The following is a 26,658-nucleotide window of genomic DNA, read 5'->3' as shown; positions in this document are numbered from 1 at the left end:
GGTAAATATCACTATTATGCATTGGTTGAAGAAGTTGGTAGCAGACATAGCTGCAATGAAATCTACAGCATTTACTTTTTCAATACGTAATCCCTTTGCCAATTGTTTTGGTATATTGGAGACAAAACTCCACAGAAATTACATTTATTTGAGCCATGCAACACTCTTTCTCTACTTTTGAATCATTTGTGTCATTTACCTGGGTCCTGAAACAATAAGTAGAAAAAAAAAACACACATATGTAGTGATTAAAAGGGATGGGTAGTAACTGATCAGTTGGAATCAGTGGGAATGCTGGGGGATGATTGTTCCAATCCTTGTGGGATTCATTTGAGAGTACATTATATATCTATTGTTGTGTGAAAATTGTTTGCTTCAGATCGGTCTCATATTCAAGTAATGTGCAGTTTAATGCCCCGTCACTGTACAGGCATGCTAACCTGGAAACATTAAACTGCACATTACTTCAATATGAGACAATTCTGAAGCAACTTTCTGAAGCGACTTTCGGATCCTTTTGTCGTGGTGGGTCACATATATAGAACTACTTCTGTTGATTTTGACCTGTGTGCATCCAACATAAATGCACCAACCCATGAATGCATGAATCAATTTCAGAAACTCACTTTTCATTTTCCTTATTCAGGTTGGGGTAGAGGTCTGCTGTGGCCCCTGTTGATTCTGCTCTGCCAGAAAATTCCCTCTGGCTCCTGGAGTGGAGACTAGCAATTCTAGTCTTCCACAGCGACAGCAGTGACTCTGGAGACCCTGTCAAAAGGAATGAAAATGTACAGACAAATTGAAACTTCAAATAAGGAGAGAGCAGCAAGAAAAATCTGAAGCGTGTCTCCATGGAGTTATCCATAATACAGTTAAACTCGCATAAGTCGATCTTCTCGGGACTGAGCAAAACACATCAACTTAGGCGATTTTCGACTTGTGCGTAAGTCGAAAAAAAATCGACTTACAGTTTCACCACAGGTACGTACATGTATGTTTAATGTACATGTATGTTGTCTACTCTGGAGCCGAGAGCTGGAGCGGTGTGCCGCAGCAGCACGGGTCGCCCAGCAGGGCCGCGGCTAACTTTGATGGACAGTGCATTAGTATTGGCACAGGTCCGATTACTTTACATGAATATGAACGATATTTGAGCAGTGATTGATTCCAGTTTACCATACCGTGGCTTGAAATGCGTGTAGAGGTGCAATTCTGATTTACCCGTGCCCGTAACTTTCCCCCTATTTTCCGCTTTGAAAACTCAGCAGCTTCATCCATTATACCACTCCACTGCACAGCGCTGCAAATGCCAAGCTACATGTACACTGCAAGCTCATTACTGTACATGTAAATGAACGCAGGCGCCATGTGTACTGTACGAACGCTGTACGTACGTAGCGCGACAGCTGACAGGGCTGTACCAGCGGACCTCCAAATAACGAAGAGAGTTAAACGATCCCATGCGATCGCTTTGAATTTTGACTTTAGATCATTTTTTTTTTTGTCACCTCAAACTCATCTGACAAACAAAATAATGATGAGTAATGAATAATGAATAATAAATGACAGTGATTTATTACACAATAAAATCTTATTCGACTTAGGCACAGTGAATTCAATGGTTTTTCCGTGAAAGTGTTCTTGGAATTTCATCGACTTAGGCGAGTATTCGACTTACAAAATTCGACTTGTGAGTGAATTAATACACGCACGTCAATGGGGAAAAATCGGGACTTTTTAAAATCATCGACTTACGCGATTATTCGACATATGCGACGTCGACTTAGGCGAGTTTAACTGTATATCAAGAGACAGGACTAGATGTGACACAAATACAATTGAAAATTAGGCAAGCCATTCTGTCTACTTGGAGCTACAATGTAACAGACGAAACACCGCTCCAGAGGCACTGATGGTCTTTTGTACTCCTTACCCTAGTGTTAGAGCCTAATATAATATTGTGCCTGTATGTTGCTTATGCATCACTACCAGGTACTTATCTCTTTGTTCAAACATTTTGGGGTTCCGTGGGGACAAAGCCAAGTATTTTGGCAGTAAAAGTAGCGGTAGCAGAAGAAAGTTTTCAGGCAGTCTACTGTATATTTCTTTTCTTTTTTTATGGCACAAAAATCAAACACATTCTCCCCTAAATTTCACTCAATTCAACTAACATGTCAGCAGTATCTCTGTTCGTTGCATGGCAGTAAATGCACTTGTTGGCGGGCTGTCATTCCCCCCTCCCCCCGTGGCCACAAAAAAAAAAAGAAAGATTAAATAGCAAAACTGAATTTTAAAGGTAGGGAATCCCATTTGCATGCCTTAAATGAAGAGTTGTATAAATACAGTGGTATGTTGAAGAGAGTATCATTTTAGAAACTCCCATAAAGTATTGAAAGTGGAAGGTAACATTTAGTACATTTTTATTGACCGTTAGATTTTGAATTGAATTTTTTTTGGGGCTCACCGTAAATTCCAGTACATTACTAGGCTACCTTTGCAGACCCATGCACTGCATGTGTGTCCATCATGTATATTTTGTGAAGAAAGTTCATCAAAACTTACAAACATTTCTATATACATCCTTGCCACACTCTCTATATGTTATTACATCAGCTCTTATACTTTTAGATTTGTGTTTATAGATAAAAAAAATACAGAAGACTGCAACAAAAAGGCTCAAGTGTGGCTGACACACAGAACTACTGAGTAGTTGAGTTTTGTGCATTATTCAAATTGTAGATAACTGTTGACTTCCAAATTTCTCAGCAGTAGCCTAAACAAGTCCCCTGAGGTTCATATTTAATGTTTTGCTGCATTTTGGGAGGTCTGTAAAAGGTATCCCCTACCTTTAAAACATTTGTTTGTGTAAATTTGACTGGACAGAAATAATAACAGGTTATATTAGGTTATATTAGGTTATATTATTGTTCACTTGCTTTTTTTTATTAAGGCATATAAACATACACGTACGTCACCCAACACGTATGAGAAGCAGGACATATCTGTTTGTTTTTGTGTAATTGGGATTCTAGCACTTCCTTTGTACGTCATACAATATATGTCTGATTCTAGCTGAAACCATATCAAATTGAGGACATGGTAAATACTGCTTCCTACTAGATAAAATTGCAGTCTTTATTTAAAGTGTACAATGTACAGTACATTTGATAACAGTGGCTTGGCTCTGAATCTAACTTTGCTGTGATTGCTAACCCGTTGAAGACAGACTGATATTCCCGTAACATGCATTTACCATTTACTCCAGCCTGGGAATACTCGGGACTAGTCTTCAACGGGTTGACAGTCCCAGGAAGCAAGTGGGATCTAGAGTTACAGTGCTTCCCTACCCAGAAATGCTACCGGAAACACGGTTGTATTATCAGCTGGAATTCTTGCAATCTGATTGGTCCACTGCCATGTAATATCTCACCCACTATGTGCCTATTTTCCTTTCAGCCAAACCATTATCCCCTAACCACGCATCAGGCAATTGCTGGGCACATGATTTTCCATGCAATCAGGAAACTACAGTCAGTGCACAGTTTAGCCATATTTTGTTAGGAATTTTGAGCCTTTTTATAAAACAGATGACTCATAAAGATACATAGATATATATTTTTTGTGTGTTTGAGGGTTAGTAGGAATTGCGCACTCACCAGTATCCCTGAATTATCCAAACTCACTCGGCGATGCCCCATGGGTTCATACAATTTGGAGGTTCTGTGTACCTTGAGTACTCTATTTCTACCGACCCACACAAACCTGTAGGTCATTTGTATATTACTTAAATTCAAGTTGTTTGTGCCAGTACATTGATTTGGATCATGCTACCCATTGGGATGTCTTTGGTGATGACTACTTCCTCATATACGGCCTATGGTCATCATGATAATCAATATGATATGGTCATCTTATGGTCATTACATCACAGCAGTGTATCAAAAGGGTGATCAAAGCAAGATCACCAGTTTGTGAAATGACCAACACTGGTGCAAACACCAATGTCATGCTCATTACAGAAACTTTTCAAATTTTTTTTTTTAATACTGTTGGTGTATGTGTGTGTGTGTGTGTGTGTGTGTGTGTGTGTGTGTGTGTGTTGGCTTGTATGTGTGTTTCCAAAGGGCCTAGAAGCATCATGACTGCCTGTTTTCATGCACATTCCATGCCATATGTCTGCCAAAAACAGAGTGTGGACAAAACTAGCAGGGCTTAAAGAGTGACTTACCACTTCCAATTACATAAGAACCATATACAAAGTACAATGTACATAGCTCTGGTATATCGCATCTGCAAGAGTAATCCAGCCCAAGAAATAGTCTAAAGGTGTCACTTGCTACTTGATAACTTGGTATCCATGGCCAAATAGTGCCTGTGCCATAATATTGCTATGTTATGGTATATTCTATATGCATTCTAAAATAATTGTACACAGTATTGTTGATGGTATACTTGCTTAATCAGCATCATATATCAATGATTAAATGTAGAATGCCATGTAAATGAATTTTAAATAAATATATTTTATTTGCAGGCCTATATTGGTATTGCTGTTGTCGTCATTCCAGTGTTCCACATTCTACAAGCTTGGTGTTTTAATGGAACACTCATTTCCATCGTAATATGATTACCTCTTCCTTTTTGTGACGATGACAAAGTGTGCATCGTTCCTTTTTTGTGATAATATCATCCGTGCATATATTTTATATTGTGTTCAATCAACTGTCCTCATCAGTCGGATGAAAGTCAAATTGACACGTGCACCGCTTTGAATCACGTTTCTTTTTTAGATGGAAATAAATAAACTATTGAAAGAATTGAATTGAACAATCGTTTGACAACCACAAATATATCATTTTTTACCATCATCACTGTGCTGATGATGTCATCCTCACCTTTGGCCTTTCCTATTGCATCTCCAACGTTCATCTTCTGCTTCTTGACTGGTGGCGGGTCCAGGGGGTTTCGTGACAAAAGCCCTCCACCGTTGGATTCAACCACAGCTACTGTTGGAGGCCTGTAGATGACATTAAACCACAGGCACACATACAGTTATGAATTATTCATACCCTTGAACATTCTTAGTATTTTTCTGATAAGTGAATGATGGAATGATCATACTTTGGCATGACTTTGATGTATTTAGTGGTCATCTACAAATTAAAGTAAATTTGGGTTTGACTTCATTTGCATATAACAATGGAAACATTGAGATTTCTGGGTTTTTGGCTGTCCTCATTTATTTGATTATTTTGTTGGAATCATACGTAAGAATTCTCATTCAAAACATGGTGAAATCCAGTGCATTGAATGCTGTTCTGACAAGCAAATGGCTTGAATCTGATCAATATTGATGACTAATGTCCCGAGTTAGGATAAAGTCTGTAAAACCTTTGAAATGAATATCCTTACATTTCTTTTGCCATGCTTATGAGATGACACTGGAAATGTAATGATTCTTAATATGACCATGTAATGTATCTGACAGATCCCCAAATTCCCACTGATCAGATACTAGCCATTCCCTTTAAAAGGGAGAGACAACAAAACTTGACTTTTTATTCACTGTTTCCTATGGTTTCCAAGTATTCCCCTTATTTTTTGTGTTAGTTTCTTTCTGGAAGGGTCCTTTTGGGGACACACCATTCTCATGACATGTATTTTTACTGTGATTCAATACAGAAACATTGAACTGCCTTTAGTTTCTTTCTGCAGGGCCTCTTGGGAGACAAGCCATTCTAATTACATGTAATTTTGCTGTGAATCTATACACAAACATGTAATTGTATTCATACTCCTTCCATGGAAAATATGCATTTAATGACTCAATGTAGAGTAAATTGACAATATAAAAGAAAATTAAACCCTTATAAAGTTAACAACAAACAAATGTCACTTAGAAAATTTAAGTCTATTAGTGGTACATGTTTGCAAGATACATGTTCACTATTGAATTTCAAATGGGTACTATAAAAGTATTCCCTCGGATGAACTTAGCAGAATTCTTACAACTGCAATAAATATACTACTGACCATTGACCCCTTGGACTAAATCTTTCCCAACAGAATCGTTGTGTGGTGAGGCATGTATATACACTGTACCAAGATTAATGAGGTGTGTAAAGTTAGTATTTCCATGGTAGGTAGAAAATAGTGCAATTTCAGGAATGAATAGTGTAATTATGGCATTTCAACCTGACCTTTTACACTTGACCTTTGACCAAATGACCAAAAAAGTTCCAAGAGAACCACTGTCGGGTATTACATGCCTATATACTGCTGATAAGTTTCATGAAGATATTTTGGGCCATTTCCGAAATATGGAGAAAAGAGTGAAATTTTAGCATCGTCAGTCCACCCTGGACCTTGGACCCAATGGTCCAAAACTTTTGCTACAGAATTTTTATCTTGTGACATATGTATACACAAAGTTTCATTAAAATACCATCCACCATTGCAAAGATACAGTAGCGGTGTCACACAAAATAATGAAACTTATAGGGATGGCACAGTTTTGGTTGAGATAGGGCTTCAGGTTTCCAATGTTTATGAACATTTTTTTTTTTTTTTTTTTTTTTTTTTAGATGAGAAACCTCTTAATGGAATGTAAAAGAACAAACAATTCTGAGAGAAATTCAAAGTTTATTTGATAAAAATTGGTTTTGAAATGGCTGAGATATCCAAAACAAAGCAAATCCTGATAAAAGGAGGGTCCCATCTTTTTTTATTTCAATCACTTTGCTTTACTTTGTTTTTGGATATCTCAGCCATTTCAAAACTGATTTTCATCAAACTAACTTTGAAGTCCTCTTAGAATTGTGTGATCTTTACCATTTCATAAAGTGGTATCTAAGTATCTCACAAACAGTTAAAAGCTGAATCCTCACCTCAACCAATACTATACCATCCCTTCAAGAATTTGATCTTGACCTATGATCTATGACCTTGAGCTCATGCACCCAGATGTTGATAGGGACAGCTTTGTACTCATATTATATACAAATGCCATGTTTTCTTTGGCTACCTTAAACAGTTTTTAAGTAAACACACCATCATCCACAAAATCAATTACAAATGGAACTACAGATGTACAGACGGATGGACGGACAGACAGGCAACCCGAAAAAATAATACCCTCAGTGACGTTTTGTGGCAGAGGCATAAAAATGAAGTTAAAAGCCTCCCTTCTGACCTTGTTTACACTTTGTGATTAAAGCGTCAGGAAGCCTTACAGTGTAGGCCATGGCATTTCATTTTCCTCTATTAATATTTCTTACAACAAAAGCTTTTTGGAAGACTTCTATGCATCCTACATGAGCTTGTATGGCTTCAGCCACACCCAATTTGTCCTTTCCTAGAAATAGTCCCATCCTGTCAACAACTTTGTGGCATAGGTTTTGAAGGCTTCACGTATCAGCAGTCGGGCAAACAGATTAGCTTTGTGGTTGCTCCCTCTGTATGTTGATGAATTTCCTGTTGATGAAACACATGCCATGTCGTTCTCTGGTATAGAGAAACCAGCAAAGTACTGCAAAAAGACACTACAGCCACTTATCATACCTCACAGCACAATCTGGTCAAGAGGTTTATCAGAATGGCAACTCCAAACTATAGGTCTTATTTAAAAAAAAAAGAAAAAAAAAGAAATCAAAAATCTAAACCCCATCCGAACAAAATAAGAAGAAGAAAGGAATAAAAGTGTGACAATGACAACTTTGACACCATAAACCAAAGGAACAAGCTGTGACAAGGTGGAATTTGATATTGCATGGACCAATAATTTGTGCTCGTTTTTGTTCTTAATCTAAGATATTGCAGGGTCTGCGAAACCGGGAGGGGGGACTGCAGCCTCCCCCACCCCCCAACACTTTATTGGTTTGTCAGAAAAAAAGGGGAAGGGAAAAAGGGGGAAAAAAATCTGAAAAAAAAAATCTGGAAAAAATCACAACATCACCCCCCCCCCCCCCCCCCCCGATAAACGTTCTGTGGCTCCGTATTGTCAGTTTTTAATTGTCACTTTTCGCGAATTGGCGCTGACGGCCTTTTTCGTGGCATGAAATTTTCGGGAATTGTCACTGGCATTCAATGCATGCAGTGTCAAAAAAAAAAACCTTCATGTGCATTTTCCTTTTGCGAAATTTGTAAAATTAAAGTGCATGGGAACATTCCTGGTTTTAGAGTAAACAGGGGGTGACTCACGCTTCAGCCCTGACAACAGAGGGCGCCGTTTCCATTTTCTCCGGCTCCTGCCTCTCGGCCTTGGCGCTGCCACCGCCTTTCTCGACCGACTTGCGCCCCCTGGGCGGAGACGAGTCGTCCGGTTTCCTGCAGGCCAGGAGGCACTCCAGGACCTCCTCGTGAGAGGACGACGTCGTACTGGCAGCCCGGACGAACGTCTCCAGCTCGGACCACATCTGCCGGTACTGCTCATCTCTGATGGAAGTTTGGGGCAGAAGCAAAAGACCAGTAAAATGCTTGGTGAAATTACCCAAAAACAAAAAACAAAAAGAACTTCATGCCTTGATCAGGGAGGGCTATAGAAGCTCTTCACCATGTCTCTTACAAAAACTTGAGAAAATAAAAAAAATAAAGGCACACAAAAAGAAAAAAAAAAAACCTATAACAAACATCTTTCTGCATCAACCTACAGGTGTACATGTATACATTTAGCTTCTTCTTTTTTCAATGGGTAATTAGAATCACAAAAATAGAAAAGAGAGAAAATAATATGTTGCTGTTATTTAAATAAAGCCATTCTTCTTCTAAACACAGCTAGTAAAAGTGTGTGCATTAATGGAGAGAGTTAAGAAGTTAACTCAAGAAGTACTCAATTTGGAGTATGTGTCACGGTGGAAGAACAAAGTTTTTGCTGGGGAGACTAATAAGAGCATGAGAGCTCCATAAACAACTTGATATAAAAGTCATTGCAAACATTTATCATTTTCACACCACACACCTGTATATCCAAGAAAGTGAACTACCACTTTCTGTTTAACTTTTGTGATGCAGTGATCACCACTGGCCATAACCATTTTGGCTGACTGGAAAATTAGTAACTAATTTCAGTCTGAAAATTTGCATCTCGGGAAGATATGTCACTCTGAGACAGGCAAATTTCTGTTTTGGATGTGATATACTATGTGACCATGATCACAAAACCAACAAAAAGTCACAGCCCTTGATTTTACATGAGGACTCAAAAAGGTGAAATGGGCCAACCGAGTCAATCTTGAGTGTTTCATATTTTCTGAAATTGCTATTCTTTTTCAACATTATTCCTAAGTTTGGGATCATAAAATGAATGGGAAAGTGTGGTTTCAGCAGTTTTTCTCCATCCCCCCTTTTTTTTTTGAGAGAGAGGGTAGTGTGATTAGGTATGACTTAGAGGCCCCTTTTTATTTCTTGTAAATTCTTTGCACACTCTTCACTTTCAACTCCAATCACTTTTGAACGAATAACGCTACTGCTATGAAAGTTGGCATTAATCATGGACAGAATGAGTTGACAGAGCATGTTCAATTTCAGCTTAATTTGATGATCCCTTCATTGTTGCTGCTCCAGTGGTTTACATCCTGTTTTTTGTCCCTGTCACCACAAAGCATAGAGCGGCTTGGTAAAGATTAAGCGCTTGAATAGACCGTGTACGTCAGAACCTCTTTTCTCAGTTCACACTTTTCCAGAGTGTATGCTTTCTTTCCAATATTTATAGGTTAAACAGGAGAGTCCATTTGAATTGAGTTATACATCATTTTAAAGCTTAGAGTCTTCTCTTTCAGAATCTGCCCTTAACTCAAATTCCATGTCTGGGGACTTTTTGTTGGTTAGTGATGCAGGGTCATGTATGAAAATCTTTCTGCCACCCTTATAATACTAATTCGCAAATCAGCAAACTTGCTCTCTGGATCCACTCACCTTTTGGCACCCTTCCCTCTGGTCGTCACACTGGGCACCGGTAGGGCTTCGTTCTTGGTTTCCATGCCGACGAGGTAGAGAATGGCCTTCTTGCACTCAAGTACTTCATCTTCACTGAGGAGCGGCTTGGCAAGGAGGGAGGGTAAAGGGTCTATATGCTGAAGTCAAGAGGAGATGAATGTGAATGTAACACATAAATAAAATTAGGTCCATTCCACATGTCAACAACATTATGAAAGAAAGGTATTTACAGTCCAATCATTTATATATTCATTTTTTATGCAGATTCTTCCCATTCTCCCCATTCAGCAGTGGGCTGATAGAACGTTACAAGTATAAGTGTATGTGATGATCAAATCATGCCCCAGCAGTAGCATCGCATCGCATGCAGCGATTCACTCTCACACAACTGGACACTGATATGGCCCGATATATTGAAATTGATGTAATCAAATAATATATAAAACATCATGTAGCAACCATAATCAGGTTTGCTCTTATATTGCAATACTTCCGGTGTACTTTTTGGGTATTAAATATTTTGCATTTCCATCATTACCCAACTGAAATTTTATAATCACCGATTTCACAAATTTCTTCTTCTTATGTCTCTATTTTAGAGTAAAATTGAACAGTTTCTACAGGCATATAAGGATTTCATTTGGCCTTTAAACAATTTCATTTCATTCATGGTTTCCCATCTTCCCTTCCTATTAAATAAGAAAAAGAAAAGAAAAAGAAAACAACAAAGGCTCCACTCATATGCAGATGCAAGCATGTAATGGTCACTTCTCTTACCGAGGACATATTGAATATGATGGTGTCACTGATGACCAGCGGCCAGTGTCTGGTCATTCTCTCGATCTGTGCTTTGGCTGTTGGAGACAAACAAACAAACAAACACACATACACACACAAATACTATATTCTGTATAAGCTGTTATCTTCGCGAGGGTTTGATTTTCATGAATTTCATATGAATTACTGTTGGGCTGCAAATTTAGCAGCATATTTATGTCATATAAATATGTAGTGCCCTGTGAAGCCTATAAAAACCATTTCCTTTGAGATCTACTCAAAAAATAGAGCTGCCCCGAAATAGAGTCGCTTGAAATCGAAAAGCTAAATTTGTAGCAACAGCTCCGGAAACTCTGAATAAATCTCTATACTCTGGTCAGTACATGCTATCAAGGGCAAACTCTCCATCCACCTTGGTTACGAAACGTTTACATCAACTGCTCAGAAGTCCTATGTTCACGGCAAAGAAAGACAAAACTACACAAGAAAAAAATAAAAACACCTACGTTATTGATGAAATTGGTATGAGCAGAAACAATGCCCTTGATATACATGTAAGATGGTATATTTAGAGCATGATATCCAAAAAAAAAAAGGTATTTTTTTCTCCATTAATAGGTAATGACTGACATTTCACAAAGTAAGAAATTAACAAGGATGATGTACAGTTTTTGTTTTTATCTGTTGTTTGTGAGGAGTATTTCAAAGTTACTTGATTTAGACCGTTATTTTTGGATGCATATCCGGCATCATTTTTTAATACATATTGTACCACCAGTTTCAGGAAACTTGCTTCTTGTATGACTTCTTGCTATTAACCATTTAACCCTAATCCCATCAGGTTTTTTGAGGGACTTCAAACCACCGGGGGGGGGGGGGGGGGGCCTTTTTGGCCCCCCTTCAGATCTCGGCCATGGATCACGCGATCCTCACAAAAATTTTTGGGTCAACAAATTTTTATCAAAGGGGCATGGCTTCAAATCGGTCTTAAATTTGGTCTCAAAAGTTGCGCAATACTTGAAAGAAAAAAGTCATAAAATGTTGTGGCGAGAGCATCACATGTTGCGGAATAATCATGCGAAACGTCGAGGGGGGCCAAAATGCCCCCCCCCCCCCCCCCCCCCCCGGTGGGAATAGGGTTAATTATCGGTTTTTGTTGTTGGTGGTGTTTCACTACAGTCAAACAATTAAATTAAATTGTAAAAGTAAGGTGAGTACTTGGGGGGGGGGGGGGGGGGGGAGTCTTATTTTCGTTTTGAAGACACACACTTATACAAATTACTACTGCTAAAATCTAGACTGCCAATCAAAGGTTTCTTTACATTGATTCAATCAAGACATCTCACATGTTCTGATTATGGTATGAATAAAATGTTGATAGTTGTTTTCAGTACTGCAATCCTTTCATAAAGCTGCAGTGCTCAAAATGCTCAGTAACATTATTAATGGCATCCCTGGTTATTGAAATCAAACGAATGGCTAACAGTGTACTAAAAAATAGCTGGTTCGAAGTCTGATTCTTTTTGATACTGTAATCAAAAAGCACAATCTACTAGACCAAAACATGTTCAGTCAGTGTACAGCATTGCTGCTTGAAGAAATTGAGTTGAAGGAATGTATTTAATTCTTTCCCTCCTTGCTTTTGAGAAGGATTGAAAGGCTTAACTCTTTATGTGCCATGCATGGTGTAAACCCCCTCACATTTTTCTGCGACAGCAACATAGTCACGCTTTGGAAAAAATTCAGCTTTTAAAGTGTATCTTTGGCCAAAAAATTATTTTGGATATGTGGAAGAGACACATTTCAGCAATCCATTGCACCATCTTTCAGAGAAAATGGGTCATTACTTAGTGAAATAATGCATCTCAAAGTTTCCAAACACACTGTGTATGGGAGATTCAGGAACTGCTGTAGTTCCGTAACCCACTGCAAACAATAGGGTTTGCTGTAGTCTTGCCTCCAGACCCATTGTGTTTAGAAACTTTCAGATGCATTATTTCACTAATCAATGACCCATTTTCTCTGAAAGTTGGTGCAATGGACTACTGAAATGTGTCTCTTTCACATATCAAAAATAATTTGGGGGGCAAAGATACACTTTAAAATCTTATACTTTTACAGATTTTAGTAACCCTTGATATGTAACAAGCAAAGTTAGAGAGAAAATGTCAAGTTTTGGTTTGATGTAAATTGAATGACAAATCTTTGATTGTTTTGCTCTCAAATGACGAGTAGCTACATGTACATTGTACATTATTGTAGAGGCAGGACTTTGGCACATAAAACAGTGACAGAAATATAGAATTCACTCTCAAATCCAGAAGGGAACACCACTTGATAGTCAATCATCACACAAACTGCAAGTTACATGTGACAGGAATGAAATTGCAAGAAATGCTTTCGTTGCACTGTGACACTTGGCAAGTTATTGATCGGTTCGGGTGGGTTTGTGCATTTGAGCAGAATATGCGAACTTGGCACACCATTGACTGAGCTGGGCGTGTGAACATGGCACATAAAGAGCTACTAGTAACTGGCCCTTCAAATTGTGGAATCAAAATGATTGTATTTTTGGCTAGGCTAAATCTGTTGATCAACCTTTGAGGGGCATGAAAACCAAATTTAATGAAGATTGAGTGAATGCAGGAATATTAGCAAATCACATCAGTGAAAATTTGAGAAAAATTGGACAATCCATTCAAAAGTAACGAATATTTAAAGTTTTGGTGTTGCCATTGCTGGATGAGAAGATTACTAAAGTTAGTAACTTCACATATAAAGAATGATATAAAGAAAATATAAAGAAAATTCACTAAAATTTTCATTTTCTATGAAAAGTACACATCCCTTAGACTTGTTACTGACAAAAGTTTAGGGAAATATTAATAACACTGCATTCTGAAAGAGGTAATCCAAGTGCTCTTTAATTATATCAGAAAAGTGAAAATACACTGTATGTTTAATTTCCTTTATATTTTCTTTATATCGTTCTTCATTATGTGATGTCACATTGGTGATGGCCGCTCCAAACTTTTAAAAATTTATAACTTTTGAATCGACAGTCCCATTTTTCTCAAACTTTCACTGATGTATTCTACTAATGTTGATGCATTCACTCAATCCACATGTATATTTGGGTTTCATTCCCCTTTAATTAATAATAAATCAGACTCTCTAATTCATATTTTTTACAATATTTCTGACTCTTACCTCTCTCAATTGGCAACTCCGCCTCACTGTTGGCCTCTGGCTGGCAGGGGGCCAGGCGGTTCTCCTTCATGAACTCGCCGAAGTCGTTGATGCGGTAGTTGGTGACGCGCCCGCCGCACCCCTCGCTGATGGAGGGCGGGTCCTCCAGCGGGGAGCGGGTGGTGGAGAGGACGTGGAGGAAGATCTCGCCCCCGTGGCTGGCCAGCATGTGGGACAGACACTTGGTGCTCTGCTTGCGTGGCTGCTCCAGCATGACCTGGCGGCCATTGAGCAGGAAGTTGGTCAGGCAGAGCGAGGGCCGGCTGTTCACCTGACAATAAAGAGTCCCATCCAAAATCCCCAATTAGCATCAGTCGCTCTACTCCAACAGTGTCTTCATGAATTCAACTTCATGAGTTGCGAAAACTACATGTATTCTTTAAATCAGGGCAGACCTCCCAACCATACTGAATTTGGAGGAAAGAATCTGAATTTTGACCATTCCCAGCTCTTGTTTCAACAGGAGTTTCCTATTTTTCTGGATAATTTTACTACACACTCCTATGTTAACTGCTCTTTCTTTCCTACTTTGTAGCCAAATCATCCCTATTTTTTCAGTTAGGAAGGTTGGGAGGTCTGTCAGGGGTATGAGACTATTTACAGAATTAAAAGGAAATCTGAAACTTCTGCTATTAAAGTCTGAATTGCATTAAACTGAGAATATGTCAATGCATATGATTTTGCCAAAAAGTCTCAAAAATGGGTTTTGGGCCGAGTGAAAAATCTGAAATCAGAGTTAACTATGAATTCTCTCATCCCTGCTACATGTACAGGAAAGAATTTACTTGGAACCCTGACACTGAGACAGGATTGGCACTGAAGACTGGTTGTCAGTAATATAACACTTCAAAATATATTTTGATCTATTTGAGTTTTGAGGGAAGCATCCAACACAAAGTCTCAAGTAAATTCTAGTCATATGCTTTGTTGAACTGTTGGAGACAAGTTGGCTCTGTCTGGACAAATATGAGTACAGGTCTACAATGTCACTCCCTTTCTGCACTGATTTCACAAATTCCACACTAAGACAGAGCCATCTTGGAATAGCTAAATTTCAATATCTAAATGTGTCACACTTACAATGTTTTACTAAACAGTCACACACTGTAAAAGTGGAAATTTTCGCACAATTCGCGCAAACCAGAAACTAGCGCGAAAATCAAAGCACGCAAATATTTTTGCTTGCCATATGTTTCAGTAGTTGATGCCTTGATTCCGCGTAATTAAAGGCAGCCGGTCGTCGCAGGCGATTCGCAGCTCAGTAGAAAAGCACGACAAGCTGCTCCTCCCGTTATTGTACCCCCGTACGTACCGAATGCCGAACACGACGCTACGCAGCGCACCAGCGAAAACCAGATGGGGCACGAGCGCCGTGCGAGCTGTCCAATGTAATTTCAACATGGACGCCCGAATACCTACCGAATGGGGCCGAATGGGTGCATGCACAAAACCGCACAACAGCCATGCGCATGAAAATCTCTCCCGGTCCGCGACACAACAAGTAGTGAGAGCTGTCGGGTACGTACGTACGTATCTGGCTCCAGTCTCTTTTTATATGCACTATGGTGCCAATTTCAGCAATCTAAGCAACAATATTTCAAAATGTCTGAAAATATTATATAACAATATCATAAATTATTCATATATTACGTTGTTTAATATTTGGTATTTATAAATATGCTTTGATGAAGAAATATTAAAACTCTGAGCTTCATGTATAGCAAGTTGCAATGCATATGGCCATATGGCAGGTTGTTATGATCTCATCGTGCAATGTTGTCTGCTGGGTCAGCTGCATGTGTTATACGTACACCTTACAGTACGTTGGGCCGGATCGTAACATAACAAAGTTGATAGAAAGTCGTCGGTACCGGTATGTCAATATCAATATTGTGTGTGGTATGCGTGTACTGTTTGCAATAAAAAGTGCTATACTGTTTCGGCTTAGCCTTAGCTTTGGTTTAGTAATGAAACCTCACAACGGAGATCAAACAGCCGTCCAACTCGAGGCAACGTATCTACTTGTTTGACGCTATCGACGAGTGGAGAACGCAGAGAGACGTGTTCTTAGCTGGAGGACAAGTAAGAGACCAGAGGGGGAGGCTTCAGCGTCAGCGTGCCGATGAAAAATTTGCTTTCCACTTGCTGGAGTTGCATGAACAGTTTTGCAGGAATTTTTATTTAGAATGTGCAAATTCGTGTTACGACATGCACGGTGGAATTGTGTTGCCACGGCTTACGCCAATCAAGCAACCCCAGCTGGCCAAGTCAACAACTTCAAGGAATCCAGATCCAGATGATGTGTAAGTAGAAGTCTACACATGAATCAATGATTGAAGTGGAATGACTTTTTCTAATCTAGTATCAGTAACTTTAGGGCATTTGCGTTTGATCGACAAGTAGGCCTATTTTTCTATGTTTAATTCCGCGAAAAAACTTCTCTAAGTTCTCATTTATGTCAACTTATGATAATGCCGTAATTGAAATGACATTTGCTGGGTCAGTTTAATGTCATTAGTCCCATTAAATGAGAAGTTTTTCATATCAATCATGTTATGTAAATTCCCCAAGAATATGATTTAGGATTTGCAAATAAATTAAAAAAAAAAATGAATAGATCGCAAGCTCCATCATACATGTAGTCTAACCCAATAGATCTGGTAGAACTCTAACGTTTAAACAGGGGAACTATAGGTTCAAAGACGATAGATCTAACAATAATAGATTCTAGTTTAGGCCCTACTTCGACTTGAAGGTATGTCGGTTGGTGCACGGCCCCCTTCTACCACGGCCACAGGTACACTGTGCAGTGCAACTGTGGCCGTTGGCCCTGCACGGGCACAGTCGCTTCCCCGTCCTGAATTTACACACGCCAGGGCAAGTATGGTTGGACCTACTACTAATCGACCGCCTAATGTTTATCTGCTTGATAAGAATATTTAACACTGAAATTCACGTAAAAAAAAACTTGACCTAAGTGATTGAGAAAATCCAGCTCTATCAAATGCAGTTGTTCAGTTTTCGATTCGAAGTTTCAGTGCAAAAATATCGCCGACGAACTTGCGTGGCCTCGTTTCAGTTCCCCGCGGTAAAATGTTTTTGCATTGACAATGCACGCAAACCGAGTTGTATTGAACACCGTGTTGTACGAAGTTTTTAGAAGCCTTTTAGAAACTTACATAGACATTACATTGTGCTGTCATTACGATTCGGTGAAAATATTCATTCGAAATTTTGTCCTTGATTAAAACCATTAATGAACAATGAATTATCGCGTTTTCCCACACCATCCTCATCTACATTCAAAGCCAATCCATTTTTATGTGCTTTGCGCGCAGAGAAGTGCGTACTAAGTGTTCAGTGCGCGAATTATACGCGGTCGGTTTCAATAAGGATGGTCGATATGTAGTAGGGCTACCATACAAGACACAGGGCCTCCGACCCAATCGTCCGCGTTCAGAATGGACAACTCGGCGGTAATATCCGCTATACCCATGACGATGTGTCATCGTCCATGATGGCCACCCTACCTATATATAATCTGATCTGACGATTACAGTGTAGTTAACGAGTGACGACGATCGAAGGTGCGATGAAGAGAAGGCGTACACTGTAGTCGTACGAAGTATAGGCAGCTAGCTACTATAGCTCATGCGAACATTGCATCACACAGTACATACAGTATACCATACATTCAATTCACATTACACAAAACGTACTCCCCGCGCTCAGATCAATCAGGCGAGCAAACGAGATACTATAGCGCGATACATTGCTTTAGGGATGTCTTGCGCACACACACATTTCGCTTCGTAGCAACTTCGGAAGCGAGTTTACGTGCTGCCGCCCGCGGCTGAAATATGTCCATGTATCCTCGCGACTGGGTGTCTTTAAAATCACGCGAAACTCTTCTTACCCTGCCGGCGCGAAAAATTAGTCACGCAAAAAAATCCACTTTTACAGTAATAAATTTCACTTTGTTCTACAAAGAATTATCACAGGTCTTTAGAATTCCTTGGAGAGTTTGGGAATGCCCCCTTTCCTCCCCCCCCCCAAAAAAAAACAACAACGACAAATAAACAAACATTGCAGCCCTATAGTTTCAGCAAATCACTCTGGGAGTGACTAATAGTGTGTCAGGAAAAGTACTTATCCATTTACTAGTGGATTGGTACTGTCAAAATATGCCTTTAGCAGCACAGGATTAACACACTTATCCCTTGATACTGTGCTTTGTTCACTAATTGGCAGGCACACTGGACAACTTTCTTTGCCAACTGACACTGGTGTCTGGAAACCAATTGTCAGTCAACAGAGGCTACCTAATCCCTCTATTAACCCATTGAGGACAGACTGATTTTGCTACAACACGCATTTTCCTTAGACACCTGCCCGAGTATACTCGGGGACTCGTCCTCATCGGGTTAATACCTATTATGTCTCCATGGCTTCCTGTTGGACTGTGGCACAGTGCTACACCTGAGTGGGCTTGCTATTAAAAACTCTGCAACTAGGTCGAGTGTGGATGGATTACTGAATGCTGATGAAAAAGCTTGGTGAGTGCCAGGGGCATATAGGGTGAATCCTGATTTTTCTTCTGAGATAGATTGTTGGTATGACTGGTAAATTTTCATCAGCATTCAGTAATCGATCCAAACTTGACCTAGTTGTAGAGTCAGCAAACCCACTCAGGTGTAGCAATGTGTCTCAGTCAAACAGGATGGCCATGGTGACACAATAGGTATTAGAGGGATTTTAATATGTAACCTGTATTCACTGACAACTAGTTTCCGGACATCTGGGCCAATTGGCACATATTATATTGTGCCAGCTGACCCTAAAGAAAAATAGCAGCGTAAAAGCACTGTCAAGAACACCCTGTTTGAATAATAAAGAAAGATGTATACATTCATACATACATACATACATACATACAAAATACCGACATGGACTGATAAATAGATAGATAGGTAAATAACAAACAAATAAAGACAGAAATAAATAAACAAACATACATACAAATAAATAAATAGATAAATAAATATGCAAATAAATAAAAAAAAACCATATAAATAAAAATCATTGAATGAATAAATCACCATGACTACTCACATCTACTGTTGACACTCTGTGTGCAGCTGTACAGTACAGGATTTCTGAAGGAATGATACAGATAGATGATCAATCAAAACCATAATAGATTATTGTGTCAGTGTACCTTTTACAGACAAGTCAGCACAAACATTACCAAATGCCATGTTTAGAATGATTATGTCTGACTGGAATATCAAGGGGTATATTGACACTCAGAATAACTCAGTGAACATTTAACAGGAATAAGATTTAAACATTACTTTTCTACTACTATGTGGCAGATTCAACTGTGACATGGGGGGAGGGGACACATGATATTGAAAAAACACAAATACATAAAATGTGATGGGGGGGGGGGGCAGAATCCGCCCCACTCCAGTTTTGGCATAGCCAAAAAAGCCTGGCCTGATTAGGGTTAAATGCGCTCACCTGAACTGGCTGCTCTTGGTTGGCACCACTTCAGCAGGACCTTGCTCCCACCTAGTTTACCCCCGCCATCAGCGCCTCCTCCGCCCCCTCCACCTCCTCCTCCTCCTCCGCCTCCTCCACCACCGCCCCCTCCACTCCCGCTGGCTCCCGCCCCTGCCCCGCCCTTCCCCTCCCCTTCAGACTTGAGCTCCTGGGCGGCGACGATGTGTTCCATCTTGTGGATCTCTTCATGGGCTTGTCGGTGGTGGAGCAGCTCCACGTCGTAGTTGGCTGAACTTCCAGCATTTTGCTCCTCCTGTTAGTGAGATCATAATTCTTTGTTTAATTTGTTTATTTGTTGATCATTTGTGTAAATTTTTAGTTTGTTTAAGTCCATTATCTGACAGGAGAAAAATCGTGATCACCAATGGTGGAAAGAGAGAGAGGACAACAAAATTTATACCAAGGCACTTCTTATATTCGTTCATCAAGACACAGATATCTACAACGTTCATATGTAGGATTGCCCTGGTCTCTTTTTGTTTGAATACTTGAAAGTTTGGCGGGCTAATCTTCAATCAGATCATTTTTTTTTCCTCTGCTCATCAGCCACGGGGCTTTCTTTGTCAGTGAGCACAGATGCATGAAAATCCAGTGAAGGTAACTATTAACAACTTGCACTTTGTACTATAAATTAAATGCAACATATTTCACTGGGTTTTTATTTTCTGATGAGTTGTTTTGTAGTGTTTTGAGATCAAAAGTGTAAAATAATTTCGATTGAAGTACATGACTTTGATTCCAGAAGAGCCCTCCCCATATACCCCGCATTTAGCATTGTGGGAATGTGGAACATAACATGATGAAACAATAGATTGTGCTCTTGGAATCTTATTTTCCAACAAACAGCATCCAATTCAATCTAGCGTGGAAGACCAATGGATATCGCTGTGGCCCAATTTGTCAATTACCAATAATCCACTATGAAAAATTACACAGCAACCATCATTGGGTTAACTCTGAGATTGTGGAATTCCAGCAAGCCTTTTTCGGCTAATATTTTGCACTTTGTTGTTATCAAAGTGAAATCGTGCTATTACGGCGTTATTTCACACATATCCTATGCTTACAGCTCTATAGGCATATGGGAACTATGTTTTGGCTTAAATTTTTTGTTTCTCCATTTCACGCAAACACACCATTGTGCGCATAATCTGAAAGTAACTGGTATGGGGGTGGGGGAGGGTTAGATGTAAGTAGGTTGTATCAGATCACTATACATGTAGACAAGTTTGGAGACTAACTTGGAAGAGTGTAAGAATTTCAAACAGATCTCTTCACAACTCACCTTCATTGGTATACCAGTCACTGTTGTGACGACGAGGTCAAAATGATCCTGCACCAAATAAAAGAGCTTTGTCGCCAGGTGTCGGCCCGCTTTCGTCGTGGTTGCACGACACGCCAGACATGGGGAGGCGTCCCAGAGATCTCGGTTGGCATTCACCACGGGGGATTCGTCCACAGGGTGAGTATTCACGATCACCAACTCGCAGTGGTCGATGGCAATGAGGCTGTGGGAAGTGTAGTGAAACTTGTAAGAGAGGTCAGGTGAGAAAAAAATCTCAAATGCTCATATTTAACTGTTTGTTTTGGTTTGCTGAATTTCAAAAAGCCTCCTTACTGCTATAAATATCACTGATTATTAAAATGGCAAATTGTTGGGAAGAATAAGGCTTCTGTTTTTCTCTCAAATTGGCAAATTATTGGTTAAATTTCTGTTAGATTTTCTGCAGAATAAATGAAGTTAAACTAATTCCAGGTAACATTTCATCAATATAAGATATGCAGTAAAATTTCCATCCCCAGGACTTGATGGATCTTGAAGGATGGTGTTAAAGGGATGTTATAGTTTTGGTTGAGATGGAGCATCCAGTTTCAAACTTTGGGTTGGTTTTTTGTGTGTGTGTGTGTGAGAGATAATTAGAAGCCTTTTCTGAAATATGAAAGAGCATACAGATCTAAGAGGAATTCAAAGTTTATTTGATGAACATTAGTTGCGAAATGGCGGAGATGTAAAAAAAAAACCAGGAGGCACTAATCACTTTGTTTTACCTTGTCTTTTTGGATATCTCAGCCATTTCAAAACTGTTTTTTTTTTTAAAATCAAATAAACTTTGAATTCCTCTTAGAATTGTATGTTAGTATTTTGTCAGTGGTTTCTAATTCAGTGGTTTCTCATTACCTCACAAAAATCTGAATCTGAATCTCAATCAAAATTATACCATCCCTTTAACCCGCTGAGGATGAGCTCATTTTGCTACACCAAACGTTTCCTACACACATATGCCCGCGTATACTCTGAGCTAGTCTTCAACAGGTTAACACTCACTCTTCAGAGCCCGAGACCACTTTGTTCTGATGTTGGATTGTGTCCTTCACAAAGTTAACCAGCTGATCCATCTGCCTCTTTCTGTAAGTGGGAATAGACAGCACCAATTACCTGGTATTAATTCCATGAGGTATAACAGGTGGCAGCTACTCTAAAGGCTTCTGTCGGGCTTGTTTGAATATTATTGATTATTATTGGAACATGACAAAAACATGTCCTATGGTTATATTCCCATAAAACTGTGTATAATCATTAATCATGTTAAAGGGGATGGCTAGTAACTGATCAGTTGAAATCAGTGGGAATGCTGGGGGACGATTGTTCCAATCCTTGTGGGATTCATTTAAGAGTACATTATATATCTATTGTTGTGTGAAAATTATTTGCTTCAGAATGGTCTCATATTCAAGCAATGTGCAGTTCAATGTTTCCAGGTTAGCATGCCTGTACAGTGACGGGGCAATCATTAACGGGCCATTAACGATCACCATCCCCTTTAAGCATGTTATTTATTATGTCATATCATGTCATGTCATATCATATCATATCATATCATATCATATCATATCATGTCATATCATATCATATCATATCATATCATGTCATGTCATATCATATCATGTCATGTCATATCATGTCATATCATATATCATATCATATCATGTCATGTCATGTCATGTCATATCATATCATATCATATCATATCATATCATATCATATCATATCATATCATATATCATATCATATCATGTCATATCATATATCATATCATATCATGTCATATCATATCATATCATATCATATCATATCATATCATATCATATCATATCATATCATTACATCAGGTATAGGAATCCTGCACTTTAGGTATATTCCCTCTTCCAGCATATCAAAAACTCCAAACCGTTTGGCTTTAAAGAGCATACTATTACTGGCTAAAGCATACTACAAACTGCAACCTTCTACACCTCATAACTCAAAAACTCTCTACTGTCAAGGAATATCTCAACAGATAAAATATGCCCAAGGCAAGGCAGCAGTTTAGGGAAAAAAAGTGTTTCATTTGAGATGAAACAAAAGAAAAAATAATGTCAGCATTACAGAGGCAGAACAAAACAAGGGAAAGCTGGAGGTAGCATCAAACTACGTAAATTTGGAGGCTACGTCTAGATCCTTGTTGGATGTGTGACATTCATCACCTTGGTAGCTTTGTTGTTATGCCTGGTCTGGCTTAATTTTTGCTTCTATTCTCGGTATCGCCAAAGAGCCCTGTCACAGATGCACTGCGGGATTCCTCGGTGCCATCGTCGCTTCCGGTTGTCTCGTGCATGTCAGAGTTCCTATACAATTCAATGGAGTTATTTGTCTGCTTTTTCATTGTCACTCCTTTTTTCTTGCCTATAATTCAGCTTTAGTAAGAGTTGAAAGTTTCTAAACTTTACTGATTTATGGTCAATAGAGTCATGGTTCTCTACTGCAAGGCTTCAATGTGCTGGGCATATGATGGAAAGCGAAGAAAACAAAAAATACTTCCTGGATAAAGACAGAACAAGACCTAAGTGCTTATGCAGCCAAAACCGGGGCAAGTTTGTCCCCTGAGCTATTCCATAATGCATCTAAAACACTGCTCTGCACACGGCACTTAGGTATTGGTGATACAGAGAATTTCACCTGAACTGCTTGTTTAAATGAATGCATATGTTACTGCATACATCTACACATGGCTTCTTATGAGTATTTTCTTTCCTATACTTACTCCTGTAGTGATGTGATGCAGATAATTCTTCCCCTGTTGTTGCCATAGTAACTGTCTCCAGTGGAGAGATCCTGCTGTATGTCTGTCTTCTCACAAAGCATCTCCACAGCACCCTCCAGGCCATTGGTTATATTGGATTCTTCTGAGCTCTCATCAGCTGATGGTGCACCAAGTTGGGCCAATGCAGTCATCATCTGTAATACACAGACAGAAAAGTGTTGCAGTTCACATGTGACTTATTGTCAGTTAACGCTATCATAACCAAACAATACCAAAGGCACTCGGGAGGATTGGTAATTAAAAGATTAGTCAACAGAAATGAACTAATCCACACCATAACACTTTGATTTTGCTTTAAAAATCTCACCATTTGATCTGTACATAGACAACATTATATTTTGTACTGAACAAGCAGTTGTTTGTTTTTTTTTTTTCTATGACTGCTTACTACTTCAAGCATACAAGTCTCTACAGAGGATATCGTGGTGTTGTGCATGTGAGTGAGGTTGAGTCTTTCACACAATTTAATTAAGGGACAAGTCAATTTTTAAATTAATTTTGCACATGATGCCGTAATGAGCACTCAAGATCAAGGGGTCAAGACAAATAAACCTCTTTAAATCAAGATTTGATTGTTGGGCAAAATGTTAGTTGATTTACTAGTAAATGATTCTAAATTTGGCTTTACCACGTGGAGACATACTCACATGAGCTGTATTCTGCTCCTCACCCCTCCAGCCATTGATAACATGTCCTTGTGAATCACTGGCGATCAAGCATATCTGAATAGGGAACAGGCATCACCAATATACAACAATAATAATCAAGGTGTGAGTTAAACAAAAAGCAATGAAAACACAGGAAAATTATAAAAGAAGCACAACACTGAGAAGACCCATTGGTTTTATAGCAAAAATGTATTCAAGATCGTATAACACTAATACCCAAATAATGCACCATGGAGGGATTGTTTAACCCGTTAAAGACAAGTCCCGAGTATACTTGGGCATGTGTCTATGGGAAATGCATGTTGTAGCCAATGGGCTGAAATTTTCTATCTTGATTTGATGATGAGAAAATATTACATACTGGTAGACATATATTTATCAAAATCATTACTATCACTGCTTTCAATCAATGTGAATATCTTGTCACTTTATCCTGATATAATGTAATAATTATCATGCATGGAGTCAAAAGGGGCCTGGGTTTTTGATCCTAGCAGAATCTTTGTCAGAGGCAAAATGACATGTAGGGAAAGCAATGGCATACATGTGTATGGACTACACACAACATGTGGATCAGTCTGAGGAGGGCTAAAGACATAGAACAATGAAAACAAAGGGGTTGGTTAGAAGTCAAAGACAGGGAGCCAAACAGGTAAAGGGAGGGGGATTAAAGCAAAGGGGTGAACAGACAAAAGGCAGAGGTGGGCCAGTAATGATCCCAAGGATCATAGGGGGCAACCTGTTAAGGATAAAGATGAATAGGAAGGCAACATCAAACAAGATAAGGAACAATGCAAGGCTAAATAAGAAGAATTTAAAAGAGTGACAGAGCATGAGTGCAGGGGGAGGAAGGATGAACAAGCGTCAAACTCTATACTTGGTGTAAAAAGATGTGGCAACAACAACAACAACAATAATGAAAGTGAGAGGCAACCAAAACAACCAACAAAGTTATTATCAGGTGTGAGTTTCTTCAATTTGTCTCCCTCTACAAATTTAATTTGTTAAGATCACTGTTGATCTGTAAATTCAACATCCTGAACCTTCACCCCTTTGAATAATATCCTTCTTTCATCAAATTTATAATCGTTATGTCTCAAGGTGATACACATGCATTGAGTGTTTGAATTGAACTTACATATCTCCTCTGTGGGAAGATATCATAGACGACCCTGCAGTACTCCATGATGGCCTCTATGGAGCACGTCCACAGGGACTTGCAGAGTGGAGCGAGAGGGATGACGCCGGGAGTACGAGACTTGCTGACCAGGTCAAACTCAAAGGGCTGGCTGCAGGACTCGGTGAAGAGGTGACTGTGGTCAATCACAAACACTGTCTTCATGCTCTCTGGGAACGCCATGTTCTTTGTTGAGAATAGTCAGTCCTCGAGTCTCAGACAATGTGGTGACAAACAATGAGCATAAAGTGCATCAATCCTGAACAAGCATACAAAGAAGAAGATGAAAAAAAAAATCGAGATTTTTTTTTCTTCCATGAAGTATACAAAATGTACCATGTATTTCGAAGAGGCAGAGATACAAGTACTGTAGATAGCCTAGACGTGCATGAATGTTACATTATGTATATTGACATTTTCCCTCCAGATAAATTTAACATACATGCTTAAATTAACTGGTGCAGTGGTGGTACAGTGTATCGAGGTAGTGTATTGACCACCCTCAATAAAGTCCAGACAATCCTCAAAACTGTCTGCCACTACATTATAGTGTGAGCCCACAACATTCTAGACATCAAGGCGAGGAGCATCTTGTTCCTATGCAAAACAATTGGGTTATTTCTATAACTTTAACGTTTGTTCGTGTTCGATTCATCAAAGTATAAACTCAGCTCAGATCAGATGAGATGGTCGATGGGAGGTGAAACAATAAAAACATGAAAGTATAAATCGAATGTTCATGCAAATTATGAGGACAAGCCAACATCTTGTCGAGGTAAGAAGCGAATGACAAGAACCACTCCTTTTTGACCACCTTCCGCATAGTTAGAAGAGTGCTGAGACCCATCATCATCATCGCTCGGTCATATTCACCGAACCGAATTCGGTGTTCATGGTGTTATTGTGTAAAATATCGTGACACGAACATGCACGAGTGGGACTGCGAAACGGAGCAACAGCAAGATTCTTCGCTCAAACCGTTGTACTTCTCACAAATCAGGTCAACAGGGTATCAGTAAAATACTGCACGATGCACTGGTCTAGCCATCATTGAAAACAATGAAACAAAGTCAAAAATTGTTTTTTAGGGCATTTTTACTCACATTTACAGATTCACAGAACCTCACATTCACAAGACGGGGGCAGC

At 39.2% G+C, this 26,658-nt stretch overlaps 1 protein-coding gene across 1 annotated transcript; it reads right to left on the bottom strand.

The window, feature by feature from the left end:
• Nucleotides 1-622: 622 nt before the first annotated feature.
• LOC140244528 (integrator complex subunit 13-like) lies at nucleotides 623-26,658 on the bottom strand. Its single transcript, XM_072324155.1, has 14 exons — nucleotides 26,615-26,658; nucleotides 25,473-25,770; nucleotides 24,314-24,388; nucleotides 23,607-23,800; nucleotides 21,851-21,931; nucleotides 20,810-21,032; nucleotides 19,483-19,777; nucleotides 19,072-19,115; nucleotides 13,921-14,230; nucleotides 10,711-10,787; nucleotides 9,913-10,070; nucleotides 8,200-8,433; nucleotides 4,896-5,017; nucleotides 623-768 (listed from the first exon to the last, which is right to left on the bottom strand). The coding sequence occupies exons 2-14, from the start codon at nucleotides 25,692-25,694 to the stop codon at nucleotides 623-625; spliced, it is 2,181 nt and encodes a 726-aa protein (XP_072180256.1). The 5' UTR covers nucleotides 25,695-25,770; nucleotides 26,615-26,658.

This window comes from Diadema setosum, chromosome 21 (assembly GCF_964275005.1).
Source record: "Diadema setosum chromosome 21, eeDiaSeto1, whole genome shotgun sequence".
Taxonomy (NCBI): domain Eukaryota; kingdom Metazoa; phylum Echinodermata; class Echinoidea; order Diadematoida; family Diadematidae; genus Diadema; species Diadema setosum.
The sequence above is the reverse complement of the archived record's forward strand: the minus strand, read 5'-3'. Positions and strand labels throughout refer to the sequence as shown.